General features: G+C 40.6%; 1 protein-coding gene across 1 annotated transcript; it reads right to left on the minus strand.

The window, feature by feature from the left end:
- Positions 1-118: 118 nt before the first annotated feature.
- On the minus strand, positions 119-20,939 carry SUPT5H (SPT5 homolog, DSIF elongation factor subunit). The gene is made up of 29 exons (XM_078864290.1): positions 20,802-20,939; positions 19,436-19,542; positions 18,925-19,093; positions 18,264-18,329; positions 17,313-17,385; positions 16,708-16,776; positions 16,405-16,473; positions 15,868-15,898; positions 15,694-15,762; positions 14,972-15,223; positions 14,300-14,389; positions 13,603-13,673; positions 13,336-13,441; positions 12,888-12,981; positions 11,874-12,013; positions 10,954-11,109; positions 10,124-10,270; positions 9,752-9,898; positions 9,164-9,289; positions 8,665-8,749; positions 8,435-8,533; positions 7,907-8,012; positions 7,205-7,335; positions 6,787-6,895; positions 6,079-6,234; positions 5,380-5,545; positions 4,561-4,764; positions 2,570-2,665; positions 119-1,939 (listed from the first exon to the last, which is right to left on the minus strand). The coding sequence occupies exons 2-29, from the start codon at positions 19,517-19,519 to the stop codon at positions 1,799-1,801; spliced, it is 3,252 nt and encodes a 1,083-aa protein (XP_078720416.1). The 5' UTR covers positions 19,520-19,542; positions 20,802-20,939; the 3' UTR covers positions 119-1,798.
- Positions 20,940-21,594: the final 655 nt, after the last annotated feature.

The raw sequence follows: 21,594 nt of genomic DNA on the forward strand, positions 1-21,594 counted from the left end.
AGAGGTGAGACGGGATCGGGCGCATTGTGGGCGATTGTCACAGTATGTGCACTTCACGATTTGGGGAAAAACTGAACGCATCACAGAATAATTATACTATCGATTAACATCACACCGCTTGTCAAGATGTGTTTTATTGTTTTATTATACATCCAGAGTTATAAGTGAACAGACTTAACCAAGGTTAATTACAGCTCACCATGTTCAACATATTAGACGGCCAAAGCACTTTACTGTACTTGCTTTCAAACAGTATCGGGACGAATTTTACAATGTTGCAACTTCTGTGACATAAATGCTGTATTTTAACAATATTACACGTAGGGTTAATGGCTACTACCACTGGTACAATATAAGCAAATAACAGAGCACACGATTATATGTCAAAAGAAAAATCATGTGAATTACAGCTCTAAATACAAGACTATTCTAAAATAAAATGGCACCTATTTCTACAATGGTTAGTTGATAATTTAAACTGGACATTGAAATTTAGTTCGGTTTTAGTCGCACTGCAACATTTACAGAAACTGTTTTAACCTCCGGGTAAACTATTGCAGTGTACTGTTCGGTAATTACACAAACTATTTTGCAACGTACTTTCATTGAATGTATCTCATTCTAACAAATGGCATCTTTTCAGCAGGCACTGTTTCTGGGAGATGAACCATAATGCAAGTGGACCATGCTTTCAGTTTATATTTGTTTAGAACAATGCTTCCCAAATGTAATTAACTTACACAATTATGTACTCCCTTATGAACTGTATGGTGACATTTCTGAGAACAATTTAAATGCAACATACCACTGATAATTGCATCATTGTTATGTCTTCGATTGCAGGTTTTCCCATTAGACTTTCATCAAGACAAGTATTCTATTTCAATATCAAACTGGCAATAGAAAGAGAAATGTTCACACGTTAAATGTTAATGTGGCTTGCAATTATTTGATGCAAACACAAATGAACTTGAAAGCAAGCAATATTCAAAGGAACAAATACTTCTGCTTCAACATAAGATCAGTGCTTGCTAAACAAGCAAGGTCACGACCAAAGCTGTAATCAAAATGTTGAAGCTCTGAACATAAATTTATCAAACAAGGACCTTTTGGCAAACATGCTCGGATATGTTTTATAAACAAGTTTGCCAACTGTTTAGTCTTTACAACAACCATGTTCCCACTCACCCCAATCTGAACATATTTATGTCTCGTGTACAATAAGGGTAAAATGAAAAAAGTTGTGGAGCTATATTCCGTGGTGCATATCAACCACAAATACATAAACACATAAGTTGGGAATTTGGACAACCCAAGCAATTAGATGGACATGAGTTGACAAAGTCGATTTGAATATAATGTGTGGCCTCAGGACTGTCCACACCATAATCCGTACATTGTATACATTTGCAATTTAATACAAGACCAGGTAAGAAATCAAAATATTACAAGAGCATATTTTGAAACTGCATTATAATGGCTCTGAAAAATATAAGATCTGAAAAAGGAAAAATCAGGCATAACTATGAGTTTTAAAAAGTGTGGCCATGTATTGTCCAATAAACTGGACAATACCTTCCAAAAATGCTCTTTATCAGATTTACTGGTGCATTGCAAGGAAGTGCTTCTGAAATGCTGTCACAATCACATGTCCTTTGTTATTGCAACACTAAGTAAGAATCGGAACAGTTGGGGAGAGAGTGGGGACCACCTAAACATTTGTGGGGCTATGACCCACTCACATTTCTATGTTCACAAACCGATGTGCCGCCTGCTTCGGTGTGGGGGCACAGCTGGGTTAGGTCTCCAGTTTGCCCAGGAAGCGCAGGTTAAGGATCTTAAGCTGGTTGTCCAGCTCCATGCGCACGATGCCATCCTCTCCGTCGATGCTGATTAAAGTCCCAGTTGCTTCACGATCTTCGCCCAGGATCACCTTGACCTGGAACCAAAAGCACCCAAATGGTCGTTGAAGTTGCAAAAGAGAAGATGGAAAAAAAAATCTATGCACACCTCAATTAAAAAAAGTCTCGTTCATTCTATATAACAAACCGATTGTCAAAATTAAACCCTTGGTCACGTAACTTTGTATATCTTATCGATATGTAAATGTTTTTTTTTACCAACTTACAGACCTTTATCAGTCTACTTCGAGACGAAGGCCTCACCGTGACCCATACTTGACCACGCGAGTCGTTGCAGGTTTGTGAATGTTTGGGAACCAATATTAAATGTTTGTGTTTTTATTCTAATGTAATTATAAATAAGATGAAAACAATTAATAAACAAACCTACGGAACTCCTCTTATCCCAAGTGCTATGGGGGACCAATACCGCAGATACTGTTATCTGTTACCCGCAGGGTTATCTTAAAATGTACTCGTCTTATCTGAGAATAACAAAATGCAAATAACCCACGGATAACAGGATGATTTCTTTGCACAACATGTGGATACAAGGAGTTGTGGATATTCAACTTAGTTGAATTTTATTGCTCATTCTCTCAACATTTTTCATGTCAAGCCCTTGCTGAACACACTCGATTGCTCACGCAGACTACATATTTTCTTACCTTGTCATATTTTGCAGGGATAACTGGCTCTAGATGGTCACTGGCAATGCTCACTACTTTGTCGCTGTCAGGCAGGTAAACGGAGCACATTCCACCCTGCAGAGAGAAGGGGAACAGTGATTAATAATACATTTTACATTCACAAAGTCTGATACCACTCATTCACATAAAAAGACAATTGGGTTTAATCATATAAATGAAATCAAGTTTAATTTTCAAGGCAACAGTCCTTCATAATCGGCGTAACCCAGTAGCGATTGTCACATCAAGGATTTAACCGAATGTCCTCAAACCAACCGATTTAACCGAGTATCATCAGCAGGTTGTGGCCTGTTAAGCTGACAATGAATAAAATACATCCAGTATAGGCATGCATTTGAACAATGTTTTATATTTTGACTTAAAGCTTTTGTGACTGCAGGAATTTATATTATTTATTTTTCAAAGGAAAATGTATTATATTATTTGATGATTCGCTTCCAAGCAACACGAAGTCTGTGAATATCGGAACGGTTAAATTATTTTTACTTCTCTCAATTTCTATAGATTATCTAATTAGTCTTGGCCAGGAGGAACTAGATTTGCACAGAACTTCAAAATAAATTGAGTGTCCTTGTTGGCATGCATGTTCTGCCACTATTTTAGGAACCGAACAGGAGGATTTCGCCACAAATCTGGCAGTCGCCTGATGAAGCTAGTTGTAACTACTGGCGTAACATCGAACTCAGATTGGAAATGTTGTGGCTTTGCTCTCCAACACACCGGTGTGCTGTACTAGTGACGAATTGGCCACGTTCTGTTTACGTGACAAACCTTACTAGTTGGCTGTGTCGGGTGGTGGCGGGTTTAACACCACATTTATATATTTACGTGATCTAACCCCAAAATCCTGTATTATGAATAGATGGTAAATATTAGCCTATAAAACCTATACAATGGTGTGTTGCCTGGCCTTTGAGCCTTTAGACAATAACAAGTTGGCTATTGTAAACAAATGCAAGCTAGCCATAAAAGAAAACCATTTTGAGTATGACCAAAACCTCAAAATACTTGAAAAAGGAATAAAACAAATATCAGTCAAACAATAAGAGCTCTTGAGTTAGTCTCTTCGCAAGTACTGGAGAAGGTTGTTTGGGGCCGTTTGAGATGGAATGAGGAATATAACTTGTTGGCCCCCTACTCCTGCTCTCACTTGTCAGAAGGATATAAAACTATGAACTATACGAGGGCTATAAAACCTGACATCCTGACATTGCACCAGCTGCAAACGTTAGGCTTGGCACTCTAGTTACGACTAAACAAGGTGGCTTAATCTCCGGTTGGGGCACATTTTGAGCGGAACAATTTATACAGATTAGATGATTCATGTTTACATTTTGCCTTTATTTAATAAAACAGAAAACATTCACAAATGCCACCGTGTCAATATCTAGTGGAAAAAAGTTTATTTACTGAACTACCGAGAGGTGCTTTCAGACAAACGCTATCTAAATGAAGCACTCCAGCGCTTGCCAAATAACCCAGACAATTACAAAAATAGGTGTTGGCGTTTGCATCGCAACACATGCTTGATTCTAGTCTTTACTGTACCTTCATGAAATGCAGTCAGCACTCAAACCAGACAAAGTTGGCAAACGCTCCAACTAAAATATACATAACTGGATGGGTGGCTCATGTAAATACTCAAGATGTTTAAGAAGGGCTGAATTGCTGAAATATCAAACAAATATAGTCAAGTCTATGATTATACCAATAAAAAAAACCCCAAAAACCTACTTTGGGCCCCCATAATACAGTCTAATGGTTAATGAATGTTACTCATAGGGCAGGGTCAACCTACTATAAAATAGCTTTACATCCCATGCTAAACACTTTCAAAATATACAATCCTCATCAGTAGCAAAAAAATAGTGGCTTTAGTGAGATGTGATGCCAAAGCTTGTAAAAAAAAACAGGAGGTTGGGGGTGGGGGAGAGAAGTGGGTTACTCACCGAGATGCTGCGTATGACTCCCTTCTGCCCCACAAGCTGGGTATCAGGCGAGCTGTCGCGCACGCCCACTAGGATATCGATGGTGTGCCAATCGGCCGTGCTGGGGTCGATGGCGGAGCCTGGTGTGAGCGGGTTGTATCCGGCTGGCGAGCCTGCGCCCGGCGTCATGGGGCTGTAGCCCAGCGGGCTCGGGCTGGGGCTGGACTGTGAAGCAGCAGGAGGCATCGTGATGTTTGTTAAAACTCGAGCAGTTCAGCAACACTCCTATCCACTGACATAGATCATTGATCGCAGTGAAAAATCGATATACTAATGCCAGACATCTCAGTCGTAAGGAAATCCACACAAGCAATGGCTGTGTGCAACTTAAACTATTACGATTAACTTTCTCAGAAGGCTATTGGGAGCGTGATAGTCTATAGGTGGAAGTGCACTTGAACCTTATGGCGGGACCCCGGGGTCCCATAAGCCCCCGGCTCTCGCATAAACTGCGTTGTGACGTCATTTTATGTCTGTTGAAGGCGAACGACAGGGCAATCTATTCCTCTCGACGAGCTCTACACGATGCGCTAATCAACGTTTCAAAGTTTTGTTTCTTCTGCGTATTCCGTCCTCGCTGCGCTTGGACATGACAACAGAATGATCCGCGCCAGGCGGGTCGCGGCGTTTATGTGCGCAGTGGGACGGAGTCCACACATTTTTTTTTATTAATTACGATTTTTGACTTCCGTTTATTCGGGTCCTGCCATAAGGTTCACTTGTAAAGTCATCTCAAACGGGAAAATGTGGACTGTGATTTGTCGCACTCCCAATCTTCACCTGGTATGCCATGGGAGATGGAGTCGGATGGAAGCTGGCAGGTGACTGCGTGTTCTGGTAACCCATGGGGCTGGGTGCTGGATGGAAACTCTGTGGGCTCGGCGTCGGATGGTACGAGCCCTGCGGCGAGGGCGTCGGGTACGGGGAGTATTGATCCGTGTTGTACCTTCACACATGTTAAAAGGAAAGGTTGAAAAGATGTTATTACTGGTCCTTGTTTAGTACATTACAAGTGCTATGAGCTGTATGCTGCATGGGAATTATAAGATATGAAATTATCAAATCGATTGACTTTTAGGCAACTTCTAAACATGTTTTAATTTCATATAAAAAACATAGCAAGAAATCATTAAAGGATCAACATACTGTTGCCCCACTCGATTACCTGCTTTGACTGCGGTTGACAAAAAAATATTATTTTAATATATGATTGCTCATCACACTTCAATTACCAAGAGTAAGATGTAAGCAACGAAATAACGACTCAAGTATGTGCAGTTAATCATTTAAAATTGTCTGGAGCAGTTGATGGAAATACCTGCGATATACATTTTAAGGGCATAGATACCTAGATTTCATAACCGCCACAACGAATGTACACAGAGCATAATCGCTATCTTTACATTTGGCTACCAATCCGTGGAGTGCCAATGTAAAGTGTACGTGTGGGCTTTGGGTGCTCAGCGTAAGACGACTCACAGGGCCGGTGTGCCAGGCGTCTGCGGGTTGTAGGTGGTGTTGACTTGAGGGGAGGGCACATCTGTGTACCCTGGCGTCTGCGGTGTGGACTGGCCCCCATAGGGCTGTGGAGATGGTGATGGCTCATCGAATGTGTACTCAAAATCGTCATCTTGCCTAAACACGAACAGAGAAAACTGTCACACACTCTCCAGCTTCTTCAAGTCACCGAGCATGGTGTCGCACACCTGTGGAGCTAGTGGCTTACACGGAGATGATCATACATGTGAACTCCCAACCTACAACATGTAGGAAGCCAGGAGACCTAATAAATTTGTGCATATTTTGAAAGTCATCCAATAACATGCATGTTTTTTTCTGGGTACTGTGGTGTCCTGCCAAAAGCAAAATACTAATTGTGGAAATACACAAACATCACAATACATAATTATCATGACAAAGTCCTAAAAGTCTGCGTCTTTCCTGGATACATAATTTATTATTAAATACATTCTGCAAAACATTCAAACACTTCCGAGTTGACAACTTAACAATCTAAATTCCCCAAGTTGTGGAAACGGGTATCCAAATTGGTGGATGCCAAAATTAACCTCTAAGAGATATTGAACTGGCTTTACATTTTATAGCAAAATGCTCAATGTACACTACACTCCTGTTTCATCACCACTGTTGTTCTTGACACAATGAAGTACCAGTGACTCAATGTACCTGGATGGGGTGTTAGCATTGCTGGGATCCCAGGCTCCACTCTGTCCCGGTGTACGGCTCCCATCGTGCAGTGGTGTCTGGGAGCCATAGTGCGGCGTCCTGTTGCCGGCTACATTAAACATCGCACGTTAAAATTGGGAAAGGATACGCAACTAAAAATATATCTTGTAATTTAATTGATATTTTCATTTACTAACTTCAGTTATCAAAACACAGAGCAAAATGCTAAATAAAAAGAAAACTGACTTTGCACATGCAGACGTGTTCCATAATTGCCAGCTGGCACTGCATAAAATGTACGATTTTATTATTTCATAAGCTATAGCAAACGTTATTATAAGCCACACCTATTACAGCAGTCTTCAAAGCTTCATTAAAGTTACAAATGAAAAAAACACCACATGTACACAGGGCTTACCACTATCATGCAGGGGCGTCTGCGATCCATACATTGGCGTGCGCGAGCCAGACCCATACATCGGAGTCTGGGAGCCATACATGGGTGTGCGACCATACGTGGATGTCTGGCCAGTCCTCCTGATCCCATCCCTAGACATGCACATGGACCACACAAACAAGCTGCTCATACAATATGAAAGATTTAACAGACTTATGTGGTGGTGAAAGAGGTGGAACTATGGTGGTTAGTAGTTGATAGTAAATATAAAATATGATTCATGGTAACACGAGGTAATGCTCACCTCGTGAAAAATTAATGACCAGATATTTTGTTTTACACCACCTCTACAGTAAATGGGAGGAAGTGTTGGCAGTAGTTAGCACGCGCACTGTGCTATGAAACTGACGACTAGAGGTCAATTCTTGACCACAGATAAAACTTCTGGCAAGCGAGGTCATATAACCACCACGGTGTGGGAAGAAATTAATTCAACAGTGGATTCAAAATGGTTGTAAATGATTAATTGTGAAATAAAATGTTTTGCTTTGGTGAAAAAACTGTAATATGAATATTAATTTGCTTATGATGGCATGATGTGATCAATGTCTCAGCAAGCTGTGTAATGTCTTTGATGTCTATTACAAATGTGTGTACATATGCAAAGAGTATGTTTCCCTCAACAGTGCGGTTTATGTATTCGATAAGACAAACAAAACGCACCGCATAGAATGGAGGCGGGTCCTGTCCACTGAAATGGTCTGGCACGTTGAGTGCAGCTCAACACGAGCGGTCGACTCCGTCGCGTCCTTGACCACACCAATGTATCCTGAGGAAAGAGTGCAACACCTCTTGCAACAGCTGCTCATGCAACTGGCCATCGTAATGAACCCACATTTACACGCATTGCACATGATGTGCACTCACGTGCGCCTGCCAAGGCAGCTCTTGTGACATTCATGACCCATCTTTGTTTCAGACGAGCGGTGGTGGAACAGTTAAGTGTATTGCTCTAAAAATGGTGACGTAATTTTGATTCCCAGCCAAGGAAAACATCAGTGGCGAGTGATATCTGTCCTGGGCCATTAACCAGCAAACATTAACCAGCGAGGTGACTTAAGGTCACAACACTTCCACATTCAACACAATGTCTGGAGACCTTAATCTACCAATGGGCTGATACCATTTATCAGAGATAATTTCTAAAACTTGAGTCCTCTTTTTAGTTTCTTTCATAATACACATCGTTACCTTTGTAAGGGCCATGGGTGATGCGCACCGTCTGCCCAATGAGCTCCGTGTCTCTGCGGCCTCTCCCACGGCCCATGTTCTGCTGCATTCTCTGCATTCCTGTGCCATTCAAGATGCCAAAGAAAAATCAAACATAGCAATGTAGATTCAACTCCAGGGTCTTGCAAGTCAACACAGCTGTGTTGACCAATTCATTTCTTGATTAAGATGTAAAAAGTTGTTGCACCCACCTCCTCCGCTGGGATGCATAGGACTGGCGAGGCGAGGGCTTTTGGGGGCAAATGTCCCGACTGAAAAGTTGGTCACATCTCTCGGCTGCACAGAGTGGACAAGGGCAGCAAATGTAAGTGTAGACATCAACCAAAAGTACAAAATCGTAGCACTGTACAACCTCGTTTTCTTCAATGAAACAAATCATAGATGCTTTATATTGTGAGCCACGGCCACATGGTATATAGTATCTCCAAGAAAATATATCCCAATGCGGTATTACACGCATATGCTTTTAATACTATAATACAGTTTTATGTGGCCCATTGTAACTTCTCAAAGTCAGAAAATCACATCACATTAGTACACAACAATACTGTTGTGTGGGATTTATCCGAATATGCAATGAACTCAAACCCGTCAGATTTGCATAGTGCATTCCTCTCTGGAACAATAAACAGGTGCCATTGCAGTAAAACAACGACAGAAACCAAACACAACGAATGAGAAGATTCCTACCTTGGCCCCACCAGCCAGCACCACGTGCCGAGTCTTGCACACGAACATGCCTCCGTTCTCCACAAGCCTCTTTGAGTGCAGGAACGCAAAGCTGCGGTACAGGTGCCTCACCTCGCCCTCTCGGCCCTGCCACAGCAGACAAACCAAACCGATGACCAATCCTGTTATCCACTCTCTCAGGCTTCCCTGGGCAATCCTCCAGCACATGTTAGGCGTTTGCTTCTGAAGGGAACAAGGCTTAATTACAAAATTCTACAAGATCCGAGGATATCACATCGAGGTCTTCTTTGCAACATGTATCGATCACATTTGGTTCTCAATTCATTTAAATAACAAATTGAAAGTGTAATAAAATTTCAAACCAGAATAACCAAATTTTTTTTTAAAAGTTCAAAGATATTACAGTCAGGCATACTTTACATGTGGTTCTTGATTTAAACAAAATAATAAAAAAATTGCCTCAATAAAAAAATGCTTAGTCTGTCTTGAAATAATGTCAGAAGAGTGATAGAAACTAATCCGTAAATGGTAAAAGTCCAACAATATTTAATACAAAATTTCTGTAGCAATCAAATGGACAAAACGTACCGAATGGGGACCATCAATAACCTTGACGATATCCTTCACTTGGATGTTGTTCTGCTCCGAGTCAAGAGCCACAGCGTGCCGGTTGTCTCTCTTCTTCGTCACCGCCTGGTGCTTCAGCGTTACCACTTTGCCATACATGTTCAGCACCTGGGCGCACAAAGGCCACACCCATAACAGTTAGCAAGAGGACTGGGATGTTGAACACTGCCTGAAATCGAAACCAGTAATTCAGTGGTGCCAGATTTCTTTTCCGACATGGTGTTTAGCAACTTAAGCCACGTGGCCACCTCCAGGGTTGAACATTTTGACGTCTAGAAAGCAGCCATCGACATCAACCGCTGCTGCTGTGCGGCAAGTCGTGGCTCGGCTGACCTGGAAGGTCTCCCTCTCCAGGCGCACAATGACGCCCACGGTCTGTGGGTCAAGCAGCACCAGTTCGCCCCACTCGTGTTGCCCGCCCGAGTCCACGCCCGACGCCGTCTCCGAGCACAGCTGCAGGTCACGTGGCAGCACCTTGAGCTGTTGGGGGGGGGATGACGTAGGGGCGGCACTCGCTCATCAGTAAAGAAAGCTGCAATATGCTCAGACTCTCACACAGCAACCCAATAATGTCAGATTTAAACTTGAGACGAAAACATCTGGAATGTGGAATGCACCCGAATTTGTTATGTAGTTCATATATGATAACATGTTTTACACAAGTGAATGAGCATGAAATCAGTCAATTTCATAAAATATAAAGTACACAAAAATGCAAACTTGGTTTAATATATGCAGAAATAATTCAACGAGCATCAATGAGTGCAATGGCAACATTACTGATACTGTATTCTCCAGATTATAAAATGCTTTGGAAAGTAAGACGCACCTCCAAATTGTTATTTGGATAAAAAAAGTTGTTAAATAAAAATTCCTATAAAAGCCACCTTCTATGAAATTATTATGAATGAGCTGCTTTAAAATTCATTCGCGACATATTTCTGGTAGATTATTCTGAATGTCTTGTTGTCGAATCCTCTGTGTTATTTTATTGTGACGAAGAATCGTTTTGCGAAAGAGAAATCCAAGCAACTCGATTCTGGAAGACAAACGTATTCTGAAGATTCTAAGGTGCTTTAAAATTCAGGAGAAAATGCGTCTCATAATTTAAAACAATATAGTATCACAGAATAGCAGAACACTGGAATTGCGAGAGGAATTACCTCGTGCATGGTGAGGTCAGAGAAGAGGATGACAAAGTTCTCCTCTGCTCGCACGATGAGTCCTGTGTCGCCCTCGTATCGGCCCGCAATCACCTTCACGTGGTCGCCAATCTTGAAGTACTTGCGCAGTTCATGCGCTGGGAACTCGAGCGGGTCCTATATGCAAACAAGATCCATTTGGCTTACAATACCTGCATCGACTTGATGGGTAGTAATATCAAACTATATATTGGACTTTTTTTGCTGGCTGCCTGGCTGGATTACTGGCACGCGGGTAAGCGTGCGTGTGCGGTGGCGTCGTCAACACGCACGTCTTCGTGATGACGTTACCGGCATCCCAAAGCGTTCAGCCGGGTTTGTGTGTGCTTACATTACACCTCTCCCCATTCACCCTCCTGCACCCCAGCCCGTGTATCCCACACAAAGGCGTAGGTTATCCTATCAAACTATGTTTGAAAAAAGATTTGCTCACTGGCTGGAGGGGAGGGAGAGGATATGGTCATTCTTTGGAGGTGGGCTGCCAGTATTATGCTCAATATATGCTTCAAATCGTTCATGTATTCTTCTGACATTACAGCAATCCTGAAATATCTTGTTTTTCGAACTTTATTTCCAGTTGTTGACATTTTAGTGTTTTATTTGATGCATGCAGTCATTTAAATCTAAATTATTAATGTTTTGCTACATGTGATAATGTGACAATCATGTTAATGCAATCGCAATTTCATTCTGATTGCTACCAAGCCAGACATAGAACCAGAAACAAGGTGTTTAATTCCCTTATGTCATTTTAGACAGTATACACAATATTCATAACCTTAATAGAGCGGCTAAGGATAGCTAAATACTTGTCCTGCTCCTTTATAAGACACCTCGGTATCAATTACTTTTCAGGGAGATAAATGAACATTTCCCGTCACCTTGAGGTCTTCGTGCTTGGGCATGATTGTGATTTTGTTGCCATCGACACTGAGCACTGTGCCCTGCAGATTGATCAACTCTCCCTCGCACACTTCCACGTTGTCTCCAGGCTGGAAGTTGTGATCCTTCTCACCTTTACCTGTCATGCATAAACAAACACAACATAGTAAGGCTCCTCTATTGGGGGGTGGTGGCTATTGGTGTACACTATTATCTATGGTAGTAACTCCTGTTATCCCTGGTCAGCAACGGATAAACATGAACAATGGGATGAATTTGCTGCTACTTTTGGGTTAAGTTTTATCAATGGAAAGATGCACATAAAAGGATGAATGTAGCACTTTCGGGAAATCATTTATTGGTAACTTAACCTCAGAAACACAGACCATGGTGTGAGTCACCACTTGCAGAGGATTCCTCTAATCCAGGTTACACCAATTAAGATACTAAGTCTGAATTTCATTTGGCTACATTCAAATCTGGACAAAATTTTATACAAACAGCATTTAGAATGTGTTTCATTATTGGTCATGGATAAATACATGTTTTTGCCAAGAGTCAAATGAAAAAGAAAGTTCACGTTTACAGGAATCAAGCACGGTATGTTAAATAAGCTAGCTCACTAATGTTTCCATTGCCAAGGATCATTGATCCATACTAAAGTGATGTGGTGTGACCAAAGGTTAAGTGTTTCTCAGCATTGTATTTATTATTTGAAATCTTTGACATGTTTATCCAAATCTCTAATAAGGGAAGCAGTGGCCAGGTATAAATGCACTGTGACATGAAAAAAGGCACTGGTCACATCGTCAAATATCAAATATCCTATCAACATATATAGAAACATACTTGTTAGGCATTAAAAGTAAAAAAAATATATTATTAAACATGATGTTTAAAGTTTACGTATTTATACGTTTAAACTTATGTTCAATCTATAGACTTCCACATTGTCTGCGATGAAATTGCTTGAGTCAAATGTTGACATTATTTCACTAAGCAATGAACATTACCCTTTGCTTCAGAGACGAGCTCCAAATCGACTCCTTCTGGCTGATCCTCAAACTTCTCCAGCTCAGACAGCGTCGGCTTCACTCCCTCAATGATCTGCATCAATCAGCAGGAATCATCAGCCGTCATTTCAGAGATAGTCAAGCTCACTTGCCCAGACCGCAACACCACACTAAACTTCAAGAAAAATGTATTTAAATGAAAATTTGTTTTCTATTCTTCCAATATTCCTTGCGTTCAACATTATATTCCAGTATAGGAGCCCCTATAGACAAGCGTTAATTCATTAACTCCACTAACAACACACATTTTAAATATGGCAATCAATGTTGTTGCCTTCCAACACTTAAAAAGCAGAGTGCATATAAATATACATAATAATAAACTAATTACATGCAAGTGTAGCTATAGTCTGCAGCCAACAGGGTATTAGTCTTCACCGCAACTCACCACAGCCGACATGGCGAAGCCCTTAATGAGGAAACCCTTTCGGGTGTATTTGTTTCCTTCAAACTGCAGAAAGTCACCATCTGACGTCACCTCGCCTCCCAAAGACCTGAGCGGCAATGTAACAGGTGACATCACAATTTTGGAAGGCTACATACAAGTGTGCTGAATTTACGCATTCAAAATGTAATTTGTATTGAACTATACCACATGTATTCTATGCACTGCCGATTTCATTTTATAACACGGCTCGTTAATATTGATAAGAACCTTATTTTGTCGACGTCAAAGAGTCTCTGTGGTGGCCTCTTGTAGCGCTTTCTCTTGGCAAACCAGTCTTTCTGTAATCACAAAGCATTCGGTAGGGAGTATAATTGCAAAAATATATTAAATACATATAGGAAATGTGTAAACAAAAGGAATTATTCATTGTGCCTGGCAATGCCGTCATCATCATCTTCGTCAAATATTACCTATGCACTGGTGGATGAAGGCCTCCTCATGTTGTCGCCATCCATTAAAGTCCAACAATGCCATTCCACCACCAGTTTAGTCCATTATCATTCCTATGATAAATGTGTCCTGACAAAGCCCTTGCAACCTTACATAACAGTCAATGTCTCTATTTTGTGTTTTTTTTCTCTGATCCATGTCTTCCTCTGTCTCTCAAAGTAATTTCCAACTGGCATATATTTAATATTATTCCACTTTTTTCCAATGTTCATTGTTACACTCCACCCATGCCATGGTCGGTAAAGATCAAGAATGTGCTTCTTTTCACACATTGGTATGTTTTTCTCATCATCAAATTACATTTTGCAAGAGTACTTCATCCTGCCCTTGGGATTAAACATATTTAAATACCGTTTAATATAGATATTTTAAATTTACTTTAGACTATATACACATAATTACCTTGTTTCAATACAATGTTATAGAGCATCATCTGTACTAAAACATTACTTACCATGCTCATGCGGGATTTGATGCGTTCATAGTCAATGCGTGGGATGAGCTTCAGCCCAATGGTATTCTGACTGGGCTCGACATAATCCACCTAGCAATCACAATGACATCATCATCATCACCACCTTCAGAATAATGGACAACACACTGCACGTTTCTAGCGCAACTCCAGAATGTTCAGTGGTACATGTCACAACAGTGACTATTTTAAGAGATATATATTATTAATATAAAATGAAGTTAATTCTGCAAAAATATGCAAACAGAGTACAATGCCTATATAGACCAAATAATTATTTAATTTAAAACAGAATAAACAAAAGTTAGTCTGAGGGACTAACCAAAAGCTTTCATACACCTGTTTTTAGCCCACCACTACACCATGTGACTAAATATGAAGGTTTAAAAAGCAATGCATAGGCATGAGTACATGTATACATGCTTGGTCAATCTACTGCTAAATAAGGGCCTCCCCACACCATGCGTGTTTCGAGGCTAACAGTGGTCTCCCATCCAAGCACTATCATGGCTCAAACCCTGTATCATTTCCGAGACCTGATAAAGATCGGGTGCATTCAGCTTTTACTGGCACAAAGCAAATACTCCCAAGTACCATCACAGACGGAAGCCAGTGACCGCGCAATTGTTTTTCTCTTCACATGCTTCTCTGCACCTGCGCAATGTCATCCTTGAAGATGCCCCTCCTGAGCCGCACCCAGGACTTGGGCTTGAGGTTGGTCACCTCATTCACCACCTTCATCACGTCCGTCATCTCCTTAATGGGCACCATCTGCTGGTTCCAGAAGCCCATGCGCAGGTTCCCGACTCCCTCGATGGCCTGCTTCACATGAGTCTGCTTGTAGGCCTCGATGTAGATGTAGCCCTTCAGGTGCTCCGGGGCTATCACCGACTTGATTTGCATTGGCTGTGAGGTGAATGGAGCAAAAAAAGAGGACATGGTTAAGACACCCAGCAGAAACAAAGTGTCCTCGTAAATGTTACTGGCCTGTGCCCAGGTACAACAGCATTCGCTGAGCTTTAACTTACAAATATTGTAACAAGGTGAATAGTTTTCAGCTACAGAAAAATGACTTGTACCACCTTCTCCAGATTATAAAGTTGGGTCTTATAAATCAGTTATGTGACTGTGTGTGCGAGACAAGAATTGTAAAACTTTATTGACACCGGACACAAGTTTGGGGGTGTATCTAACTTTCCGGGGCATCTCATGCAGATTTAAGATATTATACCGACAGTTCATAAATGTAGGAGGGCTTGAAAATATGTATGGTGGCGAACGATAACGATACAGGAAATGCACCCGATAGGACATTACGCTCATTTGTAAAGCGTAAAAAGTTGTGGTTTCGTGCAAAGATAATAAAGACCACTTACAGTGTCAGAGAACTGGTAAGCAATGAACTTCCGCATCAATCCAATGGCTGTGGCTCGCTCCTCGCCAAGCTTGAACAGAACATTACAAAGCAATTTAAACAAAACTGCAAATGAGACAAATTACGTTATGCTAAGATCCACAAATTAAAGCAAATGTTCAATACTTCCACACACCTTGCACTTCACTGTCCACAAATTGGGATCCCTGTAAAACACATCATGGTTTGTTAGCCAAAATAATGTGAGAAAAGTGGTACATTATTAGTTATCACAGGTAATACAAGCATGTAATGCATGATTAAATTATATTCTTCTGCTTAAAATAAATATGAATGCAATCACTACATAGATAACATTTTCTTAAACGTATGTGATATGTAACTTCTTCACAAAAACTCTCCAGCCACTGTAGATTTATTTTCACTACAATGGCAAAAAAACTCTTGAAATGTATTTCAGTCCCCCCCCAATCAAGTCAATCAATAAAATTGACATCGGCAATAATTGCTGAATCGCAATCAATTTAAATCAAATTTTAAAACTTGTATAGGTGGAACCCAAGCTATTGTTCAAATATAAACAAAGGAACAATCTATTACAAAGTTGTATTGGTCGCTTTTACTTAGATGTAACAGTTACACAAGTAGAACAATGTTCACTTCAATTCAATGTTTATTAGAACAGGGAATGAAGATTAAGGAAAAATCCTACTTGACTCCAGGCAAAAGTTGCTGTTGAGTAATGTCATCTGATAGTTCATCGGAACCACCAACTCCATAGCTGAAAAAAATATAAAAAATCACAATAAAAACATTTTAATATGGAATAAAGCTGAAACAATTGCGTCCCAACATATTAAAGTGATTAAACTAATTGCTCTTATAATACTGGATGGATACTTTAAACACAAATAGACAGTATGAATTAGCAGTTTTCACACAAGAAACAGAATGTTTATTTTATATTGCAGGACACTGCATTGGTATCGGTGTATGATTAAAACAAAACACTTACTGTTCTCCAGTTGAGCTATTGGCGTATTTCTTCATGTAATACTCACCCAATTCCTCCTCACGCTGTTCCCTGAAAGATTAAAGTGAACAATTACGATACAATACAAATTTTATTTTGTAATTCAGAAAAATATAATAGCCAGTATGCCAAATATAGTGAGCTCTGTCAAAGGCAATTATTCAGCTACAAGATGGCAATGGCAGACATCCCTACCTTAGCAAAAAACCACCAATGAACTCTAATAGCATTGTATGAAGTTAATCAGTAAAACATTTCCTGCTGGTTTTCCAAGAGCACATTCAATGTAATGTGTTTACCAAACCCCAGGATAGATTCGCTTGAGGAAGACAGAAACCATCAAAGGGCCATATTCCCTAAAACATGCTGGGAAATTCAAAACTCTGGCAAAAAGGATGCCTTTTTACATCTGTAGACACATACCCATATAAATGAATAACTTATTTGATGGTGGCACATCTAGGGTTTGTCTGTTTAGATTGTGATACGATTGCATAAGCCTGCATGGTAATGACACACAACTTACACAAAACAAGTGTCCTTATCCAAGGAGCAATAAAACATATTTTTCCATGGAGAGGGCTTACCTCCATAGGTTCTGCAACCTCCGCGCACCAGAATTGTCATCATTTCGAATCGGAACATCATCAATGTTTGTGGCTACAAAAAAGTACAAAGGATTGTGTTAAAATATGACTTAAAAGTATATGGGTAATATGTTTTTAAAGAGCACTCTATTAATAAGCAAATATGAACAAAAACCGGTTAGTTTTTTTTTATATTCTGCCTTATACAACCCCTTTCAGTTTTTAGCATAGATAATTATCCAAGTATTGTCATTATAGACAAACAAATGTGCGTAGAACAAAAGTGCACGAAACCTTCACAGTAAATCATGCAAGTAAAAACAAGGTATAAAAAACGCCTTAATCTATGACAAACCATTCCTCAAGTGTCCAAGATCAATTAGCACATGCATAATAATGATATGCGAATGGTTAAAAAAATATTTCAAAATCAAAACCTACCATCAAGTTCTTCTGCTCAGGATTGATGATCACACATTGACCCAAACATTACCAGCACAATAACACAACCATTCATGAAAAGGCAAAATGGGAGGGAAAAAAATTAAAACAGGAGAATGGAAAATGTTTAATAAGCACCCAAAGCAAGGTGCAGGAAATAGAAGAGAGATGGGGGAAATAATGTTGTGCAAATAACTCAGGATGGAAGTCACCATGACACACAATTAAATTGCGTTTAGAGTACATGACCAAATCTGCCAAAGTAATAATCAACATGTGGGACTGTACAAGTCCAAGACATTATACTGAAACGGTATAAAGAGCTAACAAGTCGTTGGTTGAATATTGCTGCAAATTGAAGTCAAAAATAAATTATCCTTTTGTGTATGGAAACTTTGGCATCATTTTAACTTCACAAGAAATGAAACGCAGTGTGTTTTAGTGCCATCCATTCTCAATTGCAAATCAACCCTATATACACTGCCAATGCACTGCCACGACTGTGCAAACCTTTCTCAAGGATGTCTTCTGCTCCCTCTTCCCACTGTTCGTCGTCCTCATATTCATCATCGACATCTACAGAAAAGCACCAACATCTCATATGAATCCCATCATTTCAACAGAAAAAAAATAGCCAAGATACAATGTGATCACACTGATATTGGCTGATTGATTTATATTATTGTATAAGCTTTAAAAACGAGTGCTTTATTATAGATTATAAAGCACTAACATTCCATCTGATTTCACTGCAAATTTGCAACGTGTTCCGAAATTTACCAATAGCCATGTATATCACTTGACAATCATCAGTACACCAATAAAAAACTAATAATGAAGTTATTTAGATAAAAAATAACTAATTTCACAAGTAAGTTTTGTACCTAACAGTGCCAATTCATCGTTTGGTGTCCCCTGTTAGATGAACATTTATTGTGTTAATATTTCTTGACAGTTTTTACAAAGATAAAACAATTCACATTTCTATGGTAGGGGTCAGGTAATGCACAGGAATAACAGTACAGACTTGTCACAAATCGTTACATATTTTATTAATGCAAGATGGATGATAAACAGTAAATCATCAACAATGATTTGAACTCGTAACTGTCAGATGCCACATTTGATGTATTTGTCAATGTGAGCCAGGTGTTCTGCTAAAGTGCATTACCAGCTTCATCCAAGATGAACTGGCTGTGACGAGGTTTCTTCCTTGTCCGACCCGACTCCTCATCCTCTTCCTCCTCCTCATCATACTCGTCTTCATCTACCAAGTCCTCGCCTTCTCCTTCTCCTTCCTTATCGCTGCCAGTAACGCTGCCCTTCTCTGAGGGTTCATCCTTTATGACAACACGAAAAAGACTTCACGAGTTGAGGTAATAGCCAAAACAGGAAAACAAATTGTGGGTAATTTAGCACTTTAAAGATAAGTTATGTCCACAATTATTAAAACAAAGGATACACTCATCATGAAAACATTAAAGCTGCTTGAATAAGTTAATTAAGCGTAGGTTTTATTTTAGTCTGTCATATTAGTCAATGGTATATAATTTGCTAATCTGGACATGAGCAACTAACTCAACACAAACCAAAAAACGTGTATAGGTTAATGTGTTTAACCAATGTGTTTACTGCCAACTAGTGCGTTAAACAACAGTTTTGGTTGTTATAAAGGAGCTCACCTCCTCTGCCTCTTCGGCCTCACTGCCGTGGAAGCTCTCCTGCTCCTCGTTGTCCGAGGAGTTGCTGCCTTCACTGTCCGACATGGCTGTCCTAGCCTCTCGGGCACCTGATGACAATATAAATACAGGCAACACGGTTTCAATCCCCAAAAATGCATAAAAAATAATAAATAAGACGGGCAAAACTCATCTATATTCCCAGCACAACCTCTATTCTTTATTTACAATGTTCACGTTAACTATTCACACTCACCGATCCGCATTTTGTATTGCCGGTTTACTCCTTGAATTAAAAAACGTTTGTAATATGTAAGCATTTTTCATGTTTTAACTATTGTTAAATTACTACCAATATAAGGTTCCATAGGTATTAGTATTAATGGATGAGGTCTTCCGGAAATACAAAACTTATCCAATTCACCATTCAAACGAACGTGCAATAGAAAACCTCGCATCCTCAAATTTCACCCAATGGCCAATCTTCATTTGAAGCGGAGGTTTCCATAGCGTGTTACAGTGATAAGATGCCACACGAATTAATCATTACACTTTCCTCTGAACAAATGTAATATTGTGAAAGCGACGGTTCCATATTTTTCAGTGTTAAAATAACAAGTGCATGGAGGAGACTCGTCGGAGATATGTAGCGGTTCTGAATACAATGTTTTCTCCAAATTCTCCATATTATTTTAATAGGGTATTTAAAAATGGACCACACTATTTTGATTGTATGGCTTCCTTTTCCCTGTGTTTTTGCTTCTCACTAACGAAGCTTCTGACTCGTGTGGGAGACCCATGGCCAACTTCAGCCCGTCATTGTAGGTCAGATAACATATCTGTTCATAATGTGAAGTGTCTCCCTTTCAATAATGGGGGATGATACGTGAGCACAGGGACAATGCAGCAAAACATCAATTGGCGTCCTGTTATCTTCACCAGCTCGCACTGACCAGTATGCAGACATCTGGTCAAATAACCCCACACGGCAGACGGGGGCCGTCATCCAGCAGTGGAGTAACAAATCAGCCGCACGCGGCCGCGTTAATTTCAATGCAGGCCGCTGCACTTTGTGGCTTTCTGCACTCAGAAGCAGCAGCAGCTGTCAACTCGACACGCGCTCACGGTGCCGGCCATCGCGTTACACAAGTAACACAACCACGTTAACGCCTGTGTAAAACACGAGACGCGTTAAATGTAACCGATCGGATAAACTACGAACATTACCGTTTTAAACCCTCGCCGCTGGGCACGCTATGCAAAGCCTGCACTGGGCCTAGGATAGCGAGGCCTACACATTTTCGCAAATGTTTTGACCACACTTTCAACATCTGTCAAGATTCCAGCGATGCTTTACGGGTGCCCTTACCTGCCCCGAGCAGCTCGCCGAATCGCCGCGCCTCGAGTTGTTCGTGAACAAACACAAAAAGCTGCGCGCCGCGTCTCGGCGCAGTCAATCGCCAACGCGGGCAGAGGAAGCTAACTGAAGAGGCGGTCGGGATGACGGAAGCCGGGACGCATTTTGGGAGGAAACGCGTTTGGTAATTGTCACGCTGCTCCACTGGGACTCAATGGGCTTGACAATGACCCGCATGGGCAAGAGCCGGGGGTCACATCCCGTGTCAACCCCACACGGTTTATTAACACGTTAATTAACACGTAGGCTTTAGCGACCAATATCATCCATAATATAGGGTGTTTTGTGCGGTTATATCGCGTGAATGTGTCGTTAAACCCGCCACCAGGCGACACATCAGGCGACAGCAACAAACGTGGCTGTCGCCTGATGAAGCTAGTTGTAATTATTGGCGAAACGTCGTACTCGGATTGTACATTTTGTGCATTTGCTCTCCAACACACCGGTTAGTGCTGTACTAGTGACGAACTGGCACGTTGTTTACGTGACAACCCTTACTAGTTGGCTGTGGCGGGTTTAACGCCACATTTATATATTTACGCAATCTAACCCCCCCCCCCCCCCAAAGAATAACCTATATTATGGGACTTTGTAGGATGAAAGTTGAGATGTATAAGGGCACGGGGTGACCAATAAGGTCTGAGTTGGTCTGTAATGAGGTAGGCACTGAGAAGGGGTTGACAGGTAGTCTTTGCTACAGTAATACAAGCACAAATAATAATAAAAAGTCAATACACTTCCTGAA

This window comes from Lampetra fluviatilis, chromosome 18, assembly GCF_964198595.1.
Source record: "Lampetra fluviatilis chromosome 18, kcLamFluv1.1, whole genome shotgun sequence".
NCBI classification, from domain to species: Eukaryota; Metazoa; Chordata; class Hyperoartia; order Petromyzontiformes; family Petromyzontidae; genus Lampetra; species Lampetra fluviatilis.

Excerpts from the sequence above, each read along its gene's own strand:
- SUPT5H (XM_078864290.1), bottom strand. The coding sequence starts at position 19,519 with ATGTCGGACAGTGAAGGCAGCAACTCCTCGGACAACGAGGAGCAGGAG. Across the intron at positions 9,290-9,751 it reads TTATTGATGGTCCCCATTCG|GGCCGAGAGGGCGAGGTGAG; the intron begins GTACGTTTTGTC and ends CTGCTGTGGCAG. Across the intron at positions 8,013-8,434 it reads CACCCATGGCCCTTACAAAG|GATACATTGGTGTGGTCAAG; the intron begins GTAACGATGTGT and ends CTCTTTCCTCAG.